The sequence below is a fragment of the Podarcis liolepis genome (assembly GCF_965112155.1).
Source record: "Podarcis liolepis genome assembly, chromosome: 5".
Classification (NCBI taxonomy): domain Eukaryota; kingdom Metazoa; phylum Chordata; class Lepidosauria; order Squamata; family Lacertidae; genus Podarcis; species Podarcis liolepis.
In genome coordinates, this window is record NC_139556.1 from 86,522,330 (window position 1) to 86,543,409 (window position 21,080).

Consider the following 21,080-nt stretch of genomic DNA (forward strand, 5'->3'; position numbering starts at 1 on the left):
GAACGATGGGGGTGGAGATGCTCCTTCTGATAGACAGGACCAAGGCCATTGGCAGCATGGCAGCCAGGGACGAATGAAACACCTGCAAGCTCATATCCAGGAGTCTACACTACCCCGCCAAGCCTTCATTTGGCTTGACACGTTGCGTGACTCAAACCAGTCTTAGCCCTCTGTTGTGGAGGGCATAGCTGAAGCAAGCTTACCATTGTATGAGTGGTCTACGAAGTGACATAGGTGGCTGTGGGGCAGAGAATTCACCTACTGATGCCCTCTGAAGCAGATTTTGTATGTCATAATGAGCACACACTCAAAATGCCTGTTAATTGTGAGTTGCACATGCGACTCTGGTGGAATCTAGACACATATTAAAAACGTTTTGAAAAATATATTGGATTTGCCATAGCTCACCATTGCCATCTAATGTCACATTTGTATAATGCACTTTACAACACACTTAAAAATGTTTTATTTGCAGCTGTATAGCTGAGTGCTCTGTGTATCGCAAACTTCTTAAGAATAGAGGAGGCTTATATTTGGCTGAGCACTGAAAGGAGTATCTATGAGGCCATATCCTTCTCAGGCACTGACTATTGGACATACTCATGAGAAGAGAAGGTTTCCTGGAAAAGACCCTGATGTTGGGAAAGATTGAGGGTACAGGGAGAAGGGGACGGTAGAGGACGAGATGGTTGGACAGTGTTCTCGAAGCTACCGGCATGAGTTTGACCAAACTGCGGGAGGCAGTGGAAGACAGGAGTGCCTGGCGTGCTCTGGTCCATGGGGTCACGAAGAATCGGACACGGCTAAACGACTAAACAACAACATTAGACATACTGGCTGGGCTTGATGGGATTTGTAGTCTAAGAACATTTGGAAAGATTGCACATGATTGAATAGTCCTTGTTGCAGAAAAAAAATAAAATGTTCTACATAGTGAAGAAAAGTTTAAGTGAGAGGAGTTCCAGCTTTGCCTAGCCTTTTCCCTAATATTCTAGAGTTGTACATACGAACAATTATTTTCATGGAAAGGAGTCAGCCATGCAGTTCTCCTACCAGGAATGATTTTAGCCATCTCAACCTGCTGTTTGCATATAGTAGGCATTCATGCTGCTGCCAAAACACACACAACAGCCTATTACACTGTGTTTCTTCACCTATAAAATGGGTTTAATAATATTCAATTACACACCACTCTGAGCTGTCACAATATTTAATTGGATAATGTTTGTGGAGCACTGTGCTAATAAGATACACCGTATAAATGTTAAGTATTATTATCGCAAAAGGTCAGCGAAGAGAAGGAAACAAACCACCTATTAACAACCACCATAAATGAACCATATCCAAGTCAAGCACTTTAAAAATAAAATAAAAGACTGGGACATTGTACAGATTCATAAAGAGATTGGGTAATGACAACGTTCTCTCTTTCTTCATGCTTTGCAAGACAAACCTCCCAGGGCAAATAATTTGATGGTTTCAGGCCAGCCACTATTTTCCTGATGGATTAGTGTATTGATGTTGAACAAAAGGGATTAATTCAGTAGTGTAATGGGGGGACCTCATGGCAGGAACCAACTGCATGTTAGGTATTTCTTCAGGGCGATACTCTTTTCCATTCGCTCCCTTTCTGGTTACTATCTCTCATTTCAGGAAGATAAGAATGGACAGAAAGCCCACTCATCATGATACGATTTAAATATGCTCAGTGATCCCTGGATTGTCCATGTGCCTGATATAATTAAGGACATTGTTGATCCAGAACATTCAGTTCAAGAAATTTGAACCGCTTAAGCTGGTTGAATTGCTTTTTGGGTTGTTATTTCTCAGATTTTTTTATATTGGGTGGCAAAATAATTCTCTTTTTTTGCCATATCATTTTTATTAATTTTACAACAATGTTCTCCATTACAATCTCTCCTCTTATATTATACAATTGGGCTTTTTAGCGCCATGACTTCCTTCAAACCTTCCTTACGATTTTCTGTCTTTCATTTCAAATTTCTGCATTTTCACTACTTAACCATTGTTTTCAAATCAAAAACATCAAAGCATCCTATTGTCTTATTCTTCTCTGCAGTGAATTTTATACCTTTCCTTACAAAGCTTCTTGCAATCCTACCGTCATGTTTGATTGGCTACAATTGTCGTTCAAATAATTTACAAATTTAGGCCAGTCCTTGATGAACTTCTGGTCCCACTGTTCTCGAATTCTTCCCGTCATTTTGGCCAGTTCCGCATACTCCGGGTGGCAAAATAATTCTGCTAGTGCAAGGACCCTCTCCACTCTTTGCATGCCTGCTAAATGTGTTCTCTTGGTTTCCCAACTCTCTTGAGCAGATTTGGTGGGGCTTCCAACATATATAATAAAACATTAAACATTTAAAAACTCCCCTATACAGGGCTGCCTTCGGGTGTCTTCTAAAGGTTGTATAGCTACTTATCTCCTTGGCTCGGGGGTTGCACAGCTTCATACCCTCCAACATTTCTCAAATGAAAATAAGGACATCCTAGACAGTATCTTAAAAATAAGGACAAACCTAGACAGTATCTTAAAAAGTAAAGACATAACCTTGCCAACAAAGGTCTGTATAGTTAAAGCTATGGTTTTCCCAGTAGTGATGTATGGAAGTGAGAGCTGGACCATAAAGAAGGCTGATTGCCGAAGAATTGATGTTTTTGAATTATGGTGCTGGAGGAGACTTGAGAGTCCCATGGACTGCAAGAAGATCAAACCTATCCATTCTGAAGGAAATCAGCCTTGAGTGCTCACTGGAAGGACAGATCCTGAAGCTGAGACTCCAATACTTTGGCCACTTCATGAGAAGAGAAGGCTCCCTGGAAAAGACCCTAATGCTGGGAAAGATGGAGGGCACAAGGAGTAGGGGACGACAGAGGACGAGATGGTTGGATAGTGTTCTTGAAGCTACCAGCATGAGTTTGACCAAGCTGCGGGAGGCAGTGGAAGACAGAAGTGCCTGGTATGCTCTGGTCCATGGGGTCACGAAGAGTCAGACACGGCTAAACGACTAAACAACAAAAGGAAAGATGGGACATTCCAGGATCAAATCAGGAACTAGGACTGTCCCTGGAAAACAGGGACACTTGGAGGGTCTGTGGCAGTTCAGATGGCGACTGCATTTGTAATTTGTTGCATAATGCATCTGTTGTAATGTGCATGTTGTGAAGACTGCATGCTGCAAATAAGAGGCATCACCCTGTGCTCCTCATGGAGCTCCACCCATTAATGGCTGGCACGGTTTTTGCTCTCCTATTTGCTGACTAGACCAGCCAGCCAGAATTGTAGGTGGAAGAGAGATGCCTGTTTTAGAGGAAGAAGCTTCCAAGCTTCCCAGGAACTGATAAGTGAATGCAACCATGAGCACACTGTCCAGAAGGACTAACATTTATTCATGGACCTCCTAAGCAGAAGGAACCGAAGGTGTAAATTAGACTGACAGCATCCACAGTGAACTGTAATGTAAGGTTCCATTCCAAGCTATTTTTCGCTACATCCTGGCAAAAAGGCAATGCGCTATGCTTCCGTGTGTCAAAGAAAACATACGTCTTGGATGTCCTTTTTTGCTTTAGGACTTAACCCCGTCTTCTAATAGGTGTATAGCAGGAGCTAGAAACCTGTGAGTCTCCACAGACGCAACAGCAATGCTTCTGAATACCAGTTGCTGGAAAACACAGGAACTGGAGAGTGTTTTTGTGTTCATGCTTTGCTCACTGGTTTCCCACAGGTATCTGGGTGGCCACTGTGAAAACAGAATGCTGGACTAGCAAGTTCTTATGTTATGCTGGACTATAAGTCCCAGCCAGCATGGCCACTGGCCATACTGGGTGGAGTTAGTGCAATGTAGAGGAAAGACCCACCCCCCATTCCTGGTGTAGTGTGTGTCTTTGTGTTACAAGAAACTTCTCCACCATTCATGTGACAGAGCATTCAGTTAAGGGCTGAATCCATGAAAACTAGCACACTTCTCTGCATCGGGGTAGCAAATGTGCTCCCGGCCAGAAGCTGTTGGGTTGCAACTCCTAGAAGCATGGGCAACTCCTAGAAGCATGGGAGTTGTAGTCCAATAACATCTCGAAGGCACCATGTTGGCTGCCGTTGCTCTACATCAGTGCTTCCCAAACTTGGGACTCCCACTGTTTTTGGACTACAGTTCCCATCATCCCTGACCACTGGTCCTGCCCGCTACGGATAATGGGAGTTGTAGTCAAAAAGCAGCTGGAAACCCAAGTGTGGGAAACATTGTTCTACATGTTTCTTGCAGATTCAAATCCTACTGTGTGTTCAAAGGATTCACTTCTCTGGCATAGCAGAGTTAGCCTTGATGCTTATCAGAGCGAAGAACCTTTCAAGGAACTGGCTATTGGATATCCATTTTATGTGTTTTCGCAGTTGGATGAGGCATTGCCTCCCTCATAGGTTTTGCTTTCTCTCAGTTTCACATTTCCCCAGACGTCTTCGGTTTCCTCCATTTTTGCATTTGTTTGTGATTTCCGTCGGCATTTTTGTACACATTTTGTTGTCGACGTTAGAGAGCTGCGTCACAACATTTGAGGAAGTGCTCTTGGCTTCACGGGTTAGTTTGGAAGTGGCAAACGAGGCAGGTTTATGCTATAATGCAAAATGGTCAAATTTCTCCCTCCTCGCTACTCCCCAGAGGCAGCACCTGGCAAAGAGTGGAGTCTAAGGCCCATAAAAGGTTTCACAAAGGGGGTCACAACCAGTGGCAAACTCCTGCTCAAACTCTAGCCAGCAATGTAAAACTGCCATCATCCACCCCCGTCGTTCTGCCCGGACACTGAGGTCCAGCGCCGAGGGCCTTCTGGCAGTTCCCTCGTTGCGAGAAACCAAGTTACAGGCTACCAGGCAGAGGGCCTTCTTGGTAGTGGCGCCCACCCTGTGAAATGCCCTCCCACCAGATGTTAAAGAGAAAAACAACTACCAGACTTTTAGAAGACATCTGAAGGCAGCCCTGTTTAGGGAAGCTTTTAATGTTTAGCAGACTATTGTATTTTAATATTTTGTTGGAAGCCGCCCAGAGTGGCTGGGGAAACCCAGCCAGATGGGCGGGCTATAAATATTATTATTATTATTATTATTATTATTATTATTATTATTATTATTATTATTATCATCCCTGACCATTGGCCATAGTGGCTGGAGTTGATGGGACAGGAAGTTGAGTAACACCCATAGAGCTATAGCATCACTACCCCACCTTAAGGGAAATCCACCTCCCCATTCATGGGAGGAAATGGATATCCATTCTTCTCTCGTCAGGATTTCTTCTTCTTCCCATTTTTGGGCAAGTAACATTCTTGCAGCTGTAGTTGCATACATAAATAAGTTTCTATACTGTTTTGGTAGTTCTGCACCTATAATTCCCAAAAGAAAAGCTTCTGGTTTTTGCGTGTGTAAATGTTACCTTAAACATCTTTTTCAATTCATTATATATCATTTCCCATTAAGCTTTAACCTTTAACTACATGTGATAAAAAGTACCTTCTTTCTCTTTGCATTTCCAACACTTATTAAATTTTGATGTATACATTTTTTGCCAATCTGCTAGGTGCTAGATGCCATCTATATAACATTTTCATGTCATTTTCTCTTAAACCATAACATGCTGTAAACTTTATGTCCGTATTCCACAATCGTTCCCATGTTTCCGTATCTATATTATAACCAAAATCTATTGCCCAATGTATCCTTGAAGATTTTACTCGCTCGTCCTTTGTCTCCCATTCCAATAATATCATTTTAGAGTAGACAGCACTTTGACATTACATTCCAACAGGTCTCTCTCCAATTGTGATAATTGTTATACATTTTTCTAATTCACTCTTGTGTGTTTGTGAATGGCATCTGAGTTGCTGTTTTTTAAAAAAAGAAAGAAAGAAAATGACACTATGCTCATGCTTAATACAATTTAATGATCCCACTAATCTATTATGTGCACAATATAATATTAACTCGTCAATTCTTTAATTTCCCTTACAGATCTGAAACGCCCTCCGTTCAACATGCTTCTCCTTGGCCTCCTGTCTCTGCTTGTTTTGCAAAGCGAAGGGTTCAGCACCAGTTTTCCTGATGAAACCATTGCGGAGTTATCAGTGAATGTTTATAATCAGCTGAGAGCTGCGGGGGAAGATGAAAACATTATTTTCTCTCCACTGGGAATATCAATCGCCATGGGAATGGTGGAACTCGGAGCTCATGGGTCCACCCTTAAGGAAATCAGACACGCCATGGGATATGAAGGTTTGAAAAACGGTAATGAGTGTTCAACAAAGCGTCAAGCGACACTTATTTGATTATTATTTTGTCCAGTCAATACATTAAAACAACAGCTTAACGCTCACCTGGGATTAAATTCCATTGAACTCAGCAGGTCTTAGCATCTTAGCAGACACACATAGGGTGGTCCTGCATAACAATCTAGGAAGCGTGAGTGCCACATATATTTTTTTTCTTTATAAATGGCGCTTTCATAGAATTCTAGACAGGATTGATCACCTGTGTTGATGGAAGTGAATTTTAATATTTCTACAAGGTCTCATCTGCTTGAAGGAAAGAAGGGGGGGGCCCTTAATATGTATTATTAAAGAGAAAATGATGAGTTGGTATATTAATACCTCGGCTTTCAATAATAAAAATGCCCAAGGCAGCTGACAATAAAATTCTCAATAAAAAATAACACATAAAAATCAGATAAGAGCTGATAAAAAAATAAATTAATCTTCTTTTATGCGTATTGAATGAAAACCTGCTTGAAGGAAGATATTATATTACTTTGGGGGGGAACACCTCATTTTATTTTGACATCATGCTGATTGGGTGATGTGCATGATGTTGCAAATCAACACACACACACAATTCCAGGAATAGCTCTGCATTCCTTTTTAAACAAATACTTTAAACAGATAGTTTAAAAACTATTAATAAATAATTGCTATTTTTATTTATTTTATTAACTCAGTTTATATCCCACTTACCAGCCTAGCAGCTACCTTCTGTACTAGAGGCAACCACTGTCCCATCTTCAAGGGCAGCCCCACATACAGTGCATTGCAGAAGTCCAGATGGGAGGTCACCAGAGCATGGACAGCTGAGGCCAGGCTATTCTGATCCAGAAACTGCAGTTGTGATAAATCATTCTAAACTAGGCATAAGCACACAGAAGCCACCTGAGACTCGAGAGACAAGTTGAAATCTAGGAGTACTTCCAGCCTATGAACCTATTCCTTCAAGCAGAGTTCAGCCTCTCCCAGAACAGGTTGTACACCTGATTCCGGGACAAAAAAACCTCCCACCCACCTCTCTTTACATCTTGTAAGGATTTAGCATCAGTTTATTTGCCCCACCCATCCTTCATTGCCCCCAGATGTTGGTCCAACACTTTTATAGCCTCTCATGATTCATACGGAATAGTGAAGAGAAAGCTGTGTGTCATCAGCATACTGACCTGTTTCAAATCCATGTATAATAGCTCCGTTAGTTTCATATAGGAGATATAATGGACCTTTGTATACCAAAGGCTATGGAGCCAGCAACAATCTCCTAGTACAGTAGTACCTCCGGTTATGTAACCCTCTGGTTACGTAAACTTTGGGATGCGAAAGCGGCGAACCCGGAAGTATTTGACCGGGTTTCATCATGCGTGTATGCACAGAAGTGGTCCTCAGGTTGCGGAGACCTCAGAATCCGACTGGACCTCCGAAACGGATCCCGTCCACAACCGGAGGTACCATTGTACTACTTTCTGGTACTGACCCTGCAGGTAGGAGCTTTGTTACCACTGTAACAGAGTACTCCCACCTCCCTAAGTCACTCCAGAAGAATACCATAGTCAGAGGTATCAAGAACCACTGAGAGATCAAGGAGAACCAACAGGTTCTTAACTCCCTTCGTCTCTCTTCTGATAAAGGTCATAAATCAGAGCAACCCCTAAGGCTGTTTTGGTGCCAAATACAGGCCTTAAACCAAACTGGAATGTCTCTAGGTAACAAGGGGATGAACAAACACATAAAATATGCCTGCTGCTTTGTTTTAAAATGGAAAAGATGAGTGTCATGCATTGATCAGAAAGGCAAGACTGAAAGGTAGACCAACATTCAGTTGGCTGGCATGTATATGTCACATTCAGATGGTGTGTTGCAGCTAAAGAATTCATTGCTAGTCTTCTTTTATAGATTATTTAACTAATTTAGTTATGCATTTTTAAGCACACTTCAGAGAAAAGGGTTGTTTACTTGTGCATATGTTTAAAGCTACAGTATTACATAACTAAACCAGAACTATAATCAGTTCCCATTATAAACATTCGCCCACTTCACCAAAAATTCAGCATTCAGTCCATGCGCAACGGAGTTAAAATTACGAACAGCATTAGCCTAATCAAAGGCCTGATTAAGGTGTGTCTTCACAGTCTGCTTAAAACTCTGTGGAGAGGGAGCCAAGCAGAGGAGGGAACCTTGTGTTGTTGGATTGCAATAAAATGTTGAATTGGACCTGGTAGCATCTGGTAGCCATTGCAGTTAGTGCAAGACTGGTGTTATGTGGACCAGAATAGAAACTTCACTCTCAATCTTGCGCGCTATTTTCTGAACACGAGGAGCTTCCAGTCTCCCTTCAGAGGTGCCTTATAGAATCTAAACTTGAGGTTACCAGATAATGGGCCACTGTGGCTAGCTGCTATCCTGATCCTTCCGTCTTCACCCTTCTTATTGTATCTGAGACATGGGGATAAGGTTTCCCCCCCTCCTCAATAATTTGGTCCCTTGCTCGATGTGATTTCATGCCTCTTCATGGGAGAACAGAGGTACATGGGGTCCACTGGAGCAGATTTGGGGCATACAGGGATAGCAGAGGAAGAATAAGTTGTGTTACATGAGTGGAACTCTGTGTGTAGAGTGTTGGATACAACCCAAAATGTATACTCCGCTCCCATCCCCCTATTTTTTCACGGTCACCGCAGTATCTCCAATCCTCACTTTTTCAACAATTTTTTGTGAGGGTAAAAGCAACTTCCAGCCCCACTCATCTGCAATGAGCTTGGGCCTCGCACTAAATTCCTTATGTGTCCTGTCTAGAGGCCCATTTGGACCCTCAGCTCTTTTAAACCATCCCTGCTGACAGAACCGCATTTGATTTATTTTTATTTTTTTGCAAACCTTGCAGCGCTAAACAAAAGGGGTGAAGGAATTTAAAAATAAGTCCCGTTCTCATTTTGGAGACAAGGTGACAGTCTGTCATCATTTTCAAAATGCGGCGACATTTGCAGCACGCTGAGCTGGTTTATTTTTTCTGTGCAAATGGTATGCGCTAATCCTATGTAAACATCGTTAGTGCGGCTTTTGGGGAAATCTTGAAGGAGCTCTATGGGAATCTTTAGAATAGCAGAGGAAATTTTAAACAGCTGGCCCAACAGTGTAAATATTTAACAAAAGTGGTTGGGAACCTCCCATTAAAAGTTGGAAACATATGGGCACATAATGCCGGTTTATAAAACAGTTGATTGTCAACTGATGAATGCTATTCCCTGTCAAAGGACTGCTTTGTGCTCTAGTTCATTGCCTTGGTTATGATTTTTTCTTTTCTTTTCAAAAAGAGAATGATGTGCACGCAGGGAACATGCAAGAGGAAAGGTGAGGGTGGAATTAAAAGAACAAAAGGATTGCACACGGAAATGGCCGCAAAGAAGTTTTTGTTCCCCTGTCATAATATTAGGAATTTGGGTCACCCAGTGGAATTGGTTGGCAGTAGACTCAGGACAAAAATACCTTGAGCCATGCATAATTTAACTTGTGAAATTCACTGCCACAGGCCCTCATCTTACATCTCTGTAAAAGGGGATTAGACATATTCTTGGAGATAGATCTGTCAATGGCTGGGGCTTGTAGTTGAGAAAATCTGGAGGGCCAAAGGTTTCCCAAACTTGCTCTATGGTAAGAGGGGGCTGCCCATTATTTTCCATGTATGCAAAGCATGACATAATAGGGACACATATTGAACACTTATTGGCATTAATGGAGAATTCTCCATTTAAATGTAGCTTTGGCTGCTCATGAAGACTCTTGAATTGCTTTGGGCGGCTGCCTCTGCTTCTAATGTTTTATTAGTCCCAAGTCTTTTTGAAGAAGAGTCAAGCCACCCTATATACAATTTCACAGTGACCTTCTCTGTCGAAAGCGAAAATATCACTGTGATTTTCCACTGGGAAGACAATGGGATTCTTTAAGCCCTCAATATATTTACTTAACCCTGACAGAAATATTTCCTATCTCGCACCTTGCTTCCAGGTGAAGAATTTTCCTTCTTGAAGGACCTTTCTGACATGGCAAACGCTGAAGACAGCCAGTACGTGATGAAGCTTGCCAATTCCCTCTATGTACAGAACGGGTTTCACGTCAGTGACAAATTTTTGCAGCTGATGAAGACGTACTTCAGAGCTGAAGTGGAAGATGTGGATTTCAGTCAAAACATAGCAGTCGCCAGCCACATCAATAGATGGGTGGAGAATCACACAAATAGTACGTTCCTGTATTTTTACATTCCTCCTCACTGTCAACAGTTGTCATTTTATGCTCGTTGGGATGCTGTTGAATGTCTTAAAATGGCTCATCGCTACAGTTGTCGATTGCACCAAATGTCTTGTGTTTCTTTCTTTAGAGAGAGCTTAAAAACAGGCTCAGCTCAGGGACTGCAATCCCTTCAGGGAAACCTTCCAGGAGCTACATGCCACTGGTTTGAAAGCCTTAGGGTTCCCCAACCCCTCCTTTAAAGCCTTTTACATCTTGGTCCCAAACATTTCCATGTCTTTGCAGAAATACTGGGATGAACTGCCCTGCAGTGGTGCCCTTATGTTGTGGTTCTGAAGCATGGTGACCAAGCCATTCTGAACCCACGTCCAGGCATGGCAAGTTGGAAGATCAGCCTTGTAGAATTGTAGAGTTGGAAGGGACCACAAGAATCAGCCCACGACCCTGAAATTGAGACTCGTGTTCTACTGACTTGAGCTATCTGGTCTGTTAAACTGATGTAGTTAGTAGTTACAGATCTCTTATCTCCATGTAAATGTTTGATTCTAAATTATCCCCACCAGTGAATGGCTTGGCTGACTTGCTTCTACCATGCAAGCAAAGCCACAGTCCCAGTTGCGCACCAGAATGCGCACGGCTGTTCGGATCGGTGACTCTGTACCCGAGTGTCTCTGATGCACGTAGCTTATTTTATCCCAGATAAAACACAGAGACCCCCGTCTGTAGTGATCTGTGAAATTTCCACCCATCCACTCGATTCATCACTGTCGGCGCAGAAATCCAAAGACGAAATTATTATACCGAAAATCAAGCAAGCCGTTCCCAGTTGGCAGCACCAGGTAGCAGACAATGCCTTCTGATTGGAGTGATTTATTTAGGAATGTGGGCACAGCAGCTGCTAGGCTTGGCTAACAAGCCTCCCCTGACTCAAACAGATGCAAGACATCTCTTCCTTTCCTTGAGTAAATGTCAGCGGGGCGGATGCTGAGATGCGTTCCCCGTTTTATTACTCGCTTATTACTCTCGAAGCCTGTGGGAATGTTGCCCAGGTAAAAGCAAGCAGGAATAGTAGTGTGAGGAAAGTTTGAAGTTGGTAGACTTGTTCTCTGGATCCTGTGTCAATTTTGTATCAAAAATTATTTGCAGATGGGAGGCAGTCAACAGAACAATCCCTTTTAGAAAGGAGGATGCTGACTTAAGTTTCAGAGACCCTGAGCCAGAGGTGCTTGCTGTGGTGTTGCATATTCGTGTTTGTGTAATGGAGGTGTCAGGGAACTGTCATCGGCTCAGAGGCGAGAAATAGAAGGGCAGTTGTGTTACAGGGAGCCTCCGAAAATCAGTTCCTCTTCTGGGGAGGAGGAAAGCCCCACCTCCAGTGGGAAAGAGGTGCAAGGACCAGAGGATGCTGAGGGGAGCCTTAACACCGCTCCTGGGCAAGCCGGACAAGAGGGAAACACGCCCTTGCCATCGTCCATCTTGCACGGTAGTCTGAGGCACGGAGAGGGGTGGAGACAGTTGGGGGTAACGAAACTCTTATGTTGGGGGAGGTCCAAAAAAGACCACTCCTGGATTCTGCTACCAATTGAGCCAGACATGAGCTTTGGGGCTCTTCACTGTAAATAATTTGCACCAAAATGAAGCCTGTAAAACACAGGTCGGAGTCCTGCCTGGTTACTCTCGAGCAACCGCAACAGCAACAGCCACCTGACAGCGGGGGGGGGGGGTCCACTTTCACGAATCACATTTCCATTCCTCTGTGTCCTCCCCTCCTCCCAGACTGGCAGACAAGAGGCATTAATCAGAGTTTAAGGGCACATTCCAGCCAGGCACAAACAACATCCAAAGTGGGGTTTATTTATTATTTATTTATTGAAGGGATTTCTATATCAATTGTTTGCATTTGTAAGCAGTGCGAATAAAAGCAATCTGCAGAAAATGGGGACAATTTGGGGGGGGGAAGTGTCATAAAACCAAACGCTACCTTATTAACGCTTGCCGGAACAGGAGAGTCTTAGTCTGTGCCTGGAGTTCCGCAAAAAGGGTGCCTGTCTAGTCTCCGTTGTGGGAGGGAGTTCCACAGGCTTTGCAATGACTGCACAGGACATTGAGGGGCGTGGCCTGCACAGAGGAGGTGTGGTTACTTGAGAAGTCCACCTTATCACTTATATACAGCCAGTAGGTCACTGTGGCATACAGGAGAGTTTCTCCTGCAAATTCCAAAGAACTGAGCCCCATGCCACAGTAATTTGGAGCAGGGCTTTCAGCATGGCTCTGTTCTGTGGAATAGCATTCCTGTCGAGGTAAAACAAGCACCCACTATCTGTGCTTTCTGGGAACAATTGAAAATACCTCCCCCCCCCCCCCAAGCTTTTCCATCTGGAAAGAATGGGTCATTATCAAGGTTGTTTTACATTGTTTTTCAAACGCAGCCTGTTGTTGTTTTCTGTTTTGTTTTTCACTCTTTTTATGGGCATCGCCTTGATCTAACATACCAGCTGGTTAAACGTCGTAAGACAATTTTAATACCGATAACTTCAAAACTATTTTAGATAGGTGTATATTGTATTTGTTGTGCGGGTTGATCTGCCTGCGGTGAAGCCTAAGTTCCTCTCTGACCAAACAGTGGACAGTTAAATGTGGGAATATGGAAAGGAGTTGCTTTTAGATTGTTTTGTTTTCCCAAGAAGATGATCAGAATCCCCCTTCAGATCTTGAAATATGGGTCCCCCCAACAAAATTTAAAATTCGGCTTTGTAATTCGGAATACATGTGATGTGATTTAATTTGATTTGATTGGCCGGTTAATAAAAATTATTTTTTTAAAAAAAAAAGATTGTTTTGTTTTCCTTCCACGGTGTTGGTCTTTTGGGGGTGGGCGTTTGCAGCGTTGATATAAATGCCAGTTAGGCATTCTGATTGATGCGTTCCTTCTCTCCCCTTTCAACCGACAGACATGATCAAAGATTTTGTGTCGGCCAGGGATTTCGGCGCTCTCACTTACTTGGCCCTCGTCAATGCAATCTACTTTAAGGGAAATTGGAAGTCTCAGTTCAGGCCAGAAAACACAAGAACCTTCTCCTTCACTAAAGATGATGAAAGTGAAGTGCAAATTCCAATGATGTATCAGCAGGGAGAATTTTATTACGGTAAGCAATATCGTACATGTTTTCTTTCTAGGAGAAAAGATTAATTTTCTAGGTATACACTATCACACTTCTTCAGCACTTAATGCCAATTCACACCTCTTAATAACATCTCCTGCACAATTGCCAACCAGACGAAAATGAAATCACATTGTTTTCACCGGAGCCTCAGAAATGGAAGTTTCCAAAGGAGCCTTCTATGATTATTGTGCCAACTGCAATGTTTTCATTGGTGTATCAGTATGGAAAATGTGAATACTGGGGGACGTGGGTGGCGCTGTGGTCTAAACTACTGAGGCTCTTGGGCTTGCCGGTCTGAAGGTTGGCGGTTCGAATCCCTGCGACGGGGTGAGCTCCCGTTACTCTGCCCCAGCTCCTGCCAATCTAGCAGTTCGAAAGCACACCAGTGCAAGTAGATAAATAGGTACCGCTGTGGCAGGAAGGTAAATGGCGTTTCCGTGCGCTCTGGTTTCTGTTATGGTGTCTCATTGCGCCAGAAGCTGTTTAGTCCTGCTGGCCACATGACCCAGAAAACTGTCTGTAGACAAACACCGGCTCCCTCGGCCTGAAAGCGAGATGAACGCCGCAACCCCATAGTCGCCTTTGACTGGACTTAACCGTCCAGAGGTCCTTTACCTTTTACCTTTATCTTTCAGGGTTGTTTTAAGGATTGCATCGAGACAGGGTCATCTTTCCGCAGGGCCTGCAAGACGGATCTGTTCCGCCAGGCCTTTGGTTGGGGTTCAGTCTGATTCCCCCTCCCCTTTCATAAGAACTTGCATGAAAGCAGCCTCCCAGTTTTTCTCACAGGCTCATATCACTTCAGCATTTAAGGTCCCCAACCCTAATCTGCAAGTTGCCATCAGACTGGATTTCATTCTGATCCTGATCTGATTTTTGGATGTATTTTAATTGATTGCCTGATTTTATGTTAATGTGTTATACATTTGATGTTAGCCGCTCTGAGTCCGGTTTTGGCCAGGGAGTAAAGGTAAAGGTAAAGGGACCCCTGACCATTAGGTCCAGTCGTGACGGACTCTGGGGATCCAGTGCTCATCTCGCTTTATTGGCCGAGGGAGCTGGCCTACAGTTTCCGGGTCACGTGGCCAGCATGACTAAGCCGCTTCTGGCGAACCAGAGCAGCGCACGGAAACGCCGTTTACCTTCCCGCCGGAGCGCTACCTATTTATCTACTTGCACTTTGATGTGCTTTCGAACTGCTAGGTTGGCAAGAGCAGGGACTGAGCAACAGGAGCTCACCCCGTCGCGGGGATTCGAACCGCCAAACTTCTGATCGGCAAGTCCTAGGCTCTGTGGTTTAACCCACAGTGCCACCCACGTCCCACGCCACCCACGTCCCACATTGGCTAGGGAGGGCGGGGTATAAATACAATTTATTTATTTATTTATTTATTTATTTATTAAATAAACAGAAATATGCTGCCATGACACCCCACACCAGCAAATCCTCCCTGATCTGTAGCAATAGTGATGGCGGTTTCCAGTGAGATTTCTCAAGATTTCAGCGGTTTCCCGCAAGATCTCAGGAGATTTCAGTCTTGCCCAAGGCAGCTGCTTCATCCTGCATCAAGGGCAAACTGACCCTGTATCTAGACCAGAAATTTCCAGACTGTGACCTGAGCTTTGTTCACAGTTCTACGGCATGTCTGTGGATTTGTGGTTGGAGGTGGAAGATGGCACACCCAATGCATATTGATTTTTAATTGCTTCTTTTATTTCTATCATTGTATTTTATTATATGCATTGCAATCTGGATTTTATGGCATTCAAACAGTAATACAAAAATATATATAATATATAAGGGGGGAAAGAGGAAGCAATAAAAAATACAATTAACAATAATACAGAATCTACAGTGGTGTCCCACAATCGCTACAACAGTCAGAAAAAATATTAAGTGGTGTCCCAAAGCCCTCAGTAATTTCCAAGTGGTCTGTGAGGGGGAAAGTTTGGGAACCACGGATTTAGATAATGCACACAAAGTGCTTTGGACACACGAAGGTGCTATACAGTACAAATGTTATTTTTATTACTATAATCTGTATCCTGCTCGTGATCAAAGGAACATACGTAGGTAATTCCAGGCAGCTCCTTGTGCAGCTGCTGACCAGAACGATAACCTGTTTGGTTTTGGAGATGAAATAACCAGTTATATTTTCACACCACTTTCTGGGTCCGTACTGTAATGCGCAGAAGAAAGTTTCTGGATCTCGTCTCTGTGGGCAGTGTCCGGACCTAATACAAATCATGGCTGAATCAAAATCTGCCAACAAACCATAGTCTGGTTCGTAAACAATGGTTTACTCTAACTATGGATCTGCTATTATGTCTGAATTCACAGTCCATTGAAAAACAACAGTTGGGCCATTGATCTGCCCCAAGAAGCTTCTGTAAAGTTGAGTACATGGGAAACAAAAGCTGACAAGCAGCTCCAGAAACCATGGCTTGTTGGCTGAATGCTCAATCCATGTTGTGCATTAATAAATATGATTAGCACAATGTGTTTCACCTTATGTTTGACCCATATGTCTAAACCATACATAATAGAGGGTTTTTTGTTAGTAATGCCCAAAAATTAAAGAAGTCTTAAAAATATGATAGTACAGTACAGCATTTTCATTTTCAGTACATCTACATTCACAGGGCAGTGTATTTTGTTTTCACATCTTTTCCCTGTTAAGTTCTCCATCATATCTGAGTATTCACATGACATAAAAGCCATTTTTCAAACTATAGTGGAATTTAGCGCAAGCTTAGTACTCATATTCGTGTTATTTGCTTCCAGAAAAAAGAAAATCTGTATGCAAATAAGATGAAAATGAGTGCTAAACCTGGGCTATATTCCACTGTAGTTCCAGAAGTTTTTATGTCCAGTGGTACCTCAGGTTAAGTACATAATTCGTTCTGGAGGTCTGTTCTTAACCTGAAACTGTTCTTAACTTGAAGCGCCACTTTAGCTAATGGGGCCTCCTGCTGCTGCCGTGCCGCCAGAGCACAATTTCTGTTCTCCTCCTGAAGCAAAGTTCTTAACCCGAGGTAATATTTCTGGGTTAGCGGAGTCTGTAACCTGAAGTGTATGTAACCTGAAGCATATGTAACCCGAGGTACCACTGTATTCTGAAAGCTCAAATATAATGTGGAAATCAACAGTTAGGGAGATTTCATGAAAATGGAATAAACTGCCATGTGAACGGAGCCTTTGTATTTTTTGCCCACAAAAAAAGAAACAAACAACGAAGAGGATAAACCCACCAATCCTACGCCAGGAACATTGTGTGTGTATACCCATCTAAAGGTGAAATAATTGATATTGAAAATGTGAAAAGACAATCAAATGTTTTTAACGGCTGGTCATAATTTGCCTCAAGGCCTGTTCTCAGCTGGAGACCATCCTATGGATTTCAGTACTGTACAGGTAAATGAAATTATCTCCGAAAACCCAACCGGGCTGTTTTTCTTTTTTCTTTTAGGGGAGTTCAGTGACGGCTCCAATGAAGCCGGAGGCATCTATCAAGTTCTAGAAATCCCCTACGAAGGAGATGAGTACAGCATGATGATTGTTCTTTCCAGGCAAGAAGTTCCCCTAGCCACACTGGAACCTCTGGTCAAAGCCCAGCTGATTGAGGAATGGGCAAGCTCCGTAAAGAAGCAGAAGGTGGAAGTCTATCTACCCAGGTGAGAATGCTTTTCCAGCTTCTGGCAGGATGGAGGGGAGAGGAGAGCCAGTTTGGCTTAGTGGGTGGCATGTAGAGCTGGGTGATATATGGACACAGCGTCCAAAATCCGTGTGAAGTCCATATAATGATACCTGTTTCATAATTTTGACCTGGCAATATTGAATCATGACGCACGTTGCTAAGTTGTGTGTGAACATATCAGACGACACAGCGATTCTTCAAACAGCTCTTGTTTATTCACAGGCCAGAACAGAACTGAACTGAAGAGTTCAGTCAGCCTGCTTATATAGAGCTCCAGTACAACGTTACTGTAGCAACTATCTAAAACTATCCAATCACTGAACGTCACTTTCGATCCTTCATTTGCATAACTATCTACAGTATCCCCCTGCTGGCCCAGAGTGAGAACTTCAGTACATAACACACGTGTTATGCAAAAATCGCAAAACCGGGAAGCCAGCCAATGCTTCTCTCGATTCCTGCACCCCTCTCTGCCAGCTGAGGTCTCCCCTGCCTCCTGCAGTGGGCAGCGCATCACAAGAGCAGGCGCCGGCAAAAATCACAATGCAGGAAAAACCACAAAGCCAGCCAATGCCTCTACATGGCTCCGTCCTTATTTCAGTCATTGTGATATATCGGTATATCACAATGTTCAGCTAGTGATATATCACGGAAACCAGATATCGCCCAACCCTAGTAGCATGTTGGATATTGGCCAGGCTAGGGCCTGAGAAAGGCATTGGATAAACAGCTCGACCCTGCGGCTCATTTGAAAAGTTTCTCTCCATTTTTCTTTTTGTTTTACCTCAGTGCCCCTCATGTAAAACGGAAACACCAAGATTGCCATTTGGAGAGCTCATAATAACATGGCTGTGAGGAGAGGACTATTGCACTCATGTCCTGCTTTGGGACAAATAATAATAATAATAATAATAATAATAATAATAATAATTTGTTTATACCCCGCCCATCTGGCTGGGTTTCCCCAGCCACTCTGGGTGGCTCCCAACAGAATATTAAAAACACAATAAAACATTGAACATTAAAAACTTCCCGTGGGCATCTGTTTGGTCACAGTGAGTACAGGATGCTAGACTAGATGGGCCAATGGCCATAGCTGTCAACTTTTCCCTTTTTTAAAGGGAAATTCCCTTATTCCTAATAGGATTCCTCACAAGAAAAGGGAAAAGTTGACAGCTATGCAATGGCTTCATCCAGCAGGCATTTCTTATTCCATTATGGATAATAGTTTGGTAGGGTGGTTTGAGACAGGAGCCGCTGTCAGTTTCAGTAGACCGTCGCAATCTATTTTTGCGGGTGTGCAAAGGCTGACTGAACTTTGGGAGAGGTCTTCTGTTGGGAACCATAAGGCTCCATGTTAAAAGAGTCCCTAGGGTTTGCACAAAGTCATGGTGGGAGTTCTCTCTGATCTTCCCGCTGAGTTTCTCATCCAACTACACACAGCCCTTCATGTCCCATTGCGTGTCATGCTTGAGACTCCCCTGACACACCAAAGCAGCTTTTTGATGCACAGGCACGAGGGAATGTACCGGAAGGCAGGTGAAAATGCCCTGTTGCAGAAGTAGACCCACTCATGGTTCTGTGGATACAAGGCAGAACCTGAAAACAGTGCTCAACAAGGGTTTCATTACCTGCTCTTTTCTTCTGCTCACCAAGCTGAACGCTCCTGTCTCTTCTCTTCCATCTCTGGTCACATCCAGACCTTAGAACTCATTTCAGCATATGTTTTGATGCAAAGCTTTGATAAGTTACCTGCAATACTAGAAAACTTGTGGATTTTTTTGCAGGAGCTTTAGGGGTGTGTGTTCTGCTCCTCTTTGTGCAGTGTGGTGAAATAACAGCTCTCTCCCATTTCCATCAGACCTGACAAGCTGGTCCCTACCCAAGTACCAGTGCATGCCCACATGTGGGTTTCATGTTCAGGAATGGAGTATGTAGGCTAAATCCAGTGAGCATAAACCCAGATCTCACAGTCAGTCCCCACCCCCAATAAAATCTGGGTCTCTCGACATTGGGTCCACACATGTTTGTGGATCTATATGTGGATATCTGGTGGGGCCAAGCATGTTGGGTAAGGCAGTCCTGTCTTCCCACCATGCATTGCATCAGAGAGTGATCCAAAGAAGCCCGTTGTTCAATCTCACCCAGCCTCCAGTTGCCGTATATGATGTTTGCCATTCCATTGTGGAAATCAGAACGCTGAATGAATGATTATTGAAGGGAGGATAAAGGGAAGCATCACATTTCTGCAGGTATAAGAAACGATGCAGCTATGGGAGGAATCGATCGACATATGGTTGCAACAGGAGCGGGAATCCTGATTTTAAGAAATTGTATTAAACTAAAGTAATTTGGTTGGATTTATAATAATTTGGGAAATTAATAAAAAAAAATTGGAGAACGTAAGAAGTTCCCTTGTACCAGCGGTTCTCAACTTGTGGGTCTTCAAATGTTGTTGGACTACAACTCCCATCATCTCTGAGCTCTGGTCTTGCTAGCTAGAGGTGATGGGAGTTGTAGTTCAACAACATCTGGGGACCCACAGGTTGAGGAAGGCTGCCTTATACAGAGTAAAAAGAAGAAGAGTGTGCATTTGTAAAGTGGTGTCCTTACTCCAGGTGGCTTCCTTGAGGGGAAGATATTCAAACAATGAGCAATTATCAGGGAAACAAATGCACAAACCCCAAGTACCGTGGTACAGAGTGAAATTATTCCAAAGGAGAATGTTGCAGACTTGGTTACTGTTATTAGCTGGTCCTTGCCCCGCATTGCATTCCCTGGCTAAATTATGCTTGGAAATCATTTTTGCAAATTAGTTTCATGGTCTGTTTCCCTGCTACACAAAAGTGGATTAAAAAATGTTGATCTCTTTGGCTCCGAAACAATGATTTGGGAACGGAACGGAGTATAATTTAACAATCCTGTGCTGTTTCCCCACCCCCGTTTTGCTATTAAGACAAGCAAACTGCAGTTTCAGTTGGACGTAGATAGTGCAGACAGAAAATTGGAAATGTTGTGATTAACTCAGCTTTGCTTAGTCGTTCAAGCCCTATTACAAATGCAAAAGTTAAAAAAAATAAATGTTCAGTTTGTAAGTGGATGGACTCTTTTGGGGCGTTGGGAATTTAATTTTATTCCACTGCTATTTCTCAGCGTGCGAGGCCCGCGGGCCCACACATTCCTTTCTCTTCCATCTTGGTCTCTCGCCTTCTTTGAGGGGGTGGAGGGAAAGGGAGAAATAGCATAAAATATTTATGGAGTATTTATTTGGTGCATTGATAACATCCACCAGATCTGCTTGCCATCCTCAGAGAAATTCAACCTCGCAAGTATATAATTAATTTCTGCAATTTAATAAGGGAATTACAGCATCGGGGTGCTGCACTTAAAGTTTGCGCTAGCTAGCTACCTTTTCCATTCCTATTATGAAAATACGCCGGAGAGGAATGGCATCTAATTTTATCCATTCTCCGCTATGCTTCACTCATTAATATTTACAAAGAGCCTTAAGAATGTTTGGGCAAATTCTGAAAGTATCTGCTCTGTTTATAAAATCCAGTCCCCAAGGTTGTGTGACATTCTAGCGTTACTCTGTACTGTGACCAAGAGACAGATCCTTCATTGGGTCTAGGCAGATATGAGCATGCTTTAAGATCAA

General features: G+C 43.1%; 1 protein-coding gene across 2 annotated transcripts in view; it reads left to right on the forward strand.

Moving 5' to 3' along the window:
• The window catches only part of SERPINI1 (serpin family I member 1), a 97,257-nt gene that overhangs the window by 49,771 nt on the left and 26,406 nt on the right, over positions 1–21,080 (forward strand). For both annotated transcript variants that reach the window (XR_014526449.1, XM_083504509.1), the window contains exons 2-5: positions 6,020–6,292; positions 10,321–10,551; positions 13,512–13,706; positions 17,195–17,399. Coding sequence is in view for 1 of the 2 variants with exons in the window: in XM_083504509.1 (XP_083360635.1) it covers positions 6,043–6,292; positions 10,321–10,551; positions 13,512–13,706; positions 17,195–17,399 (881 nt within the window). In the remaining variant the exon portion in view is untranslated. The remainder of the gene's footprint in view (positions 1–6,019; positions 6,293–10,320; positions 10,552–13,511; positions 13,707–17,194; positions 17,400–21,080) is intronic.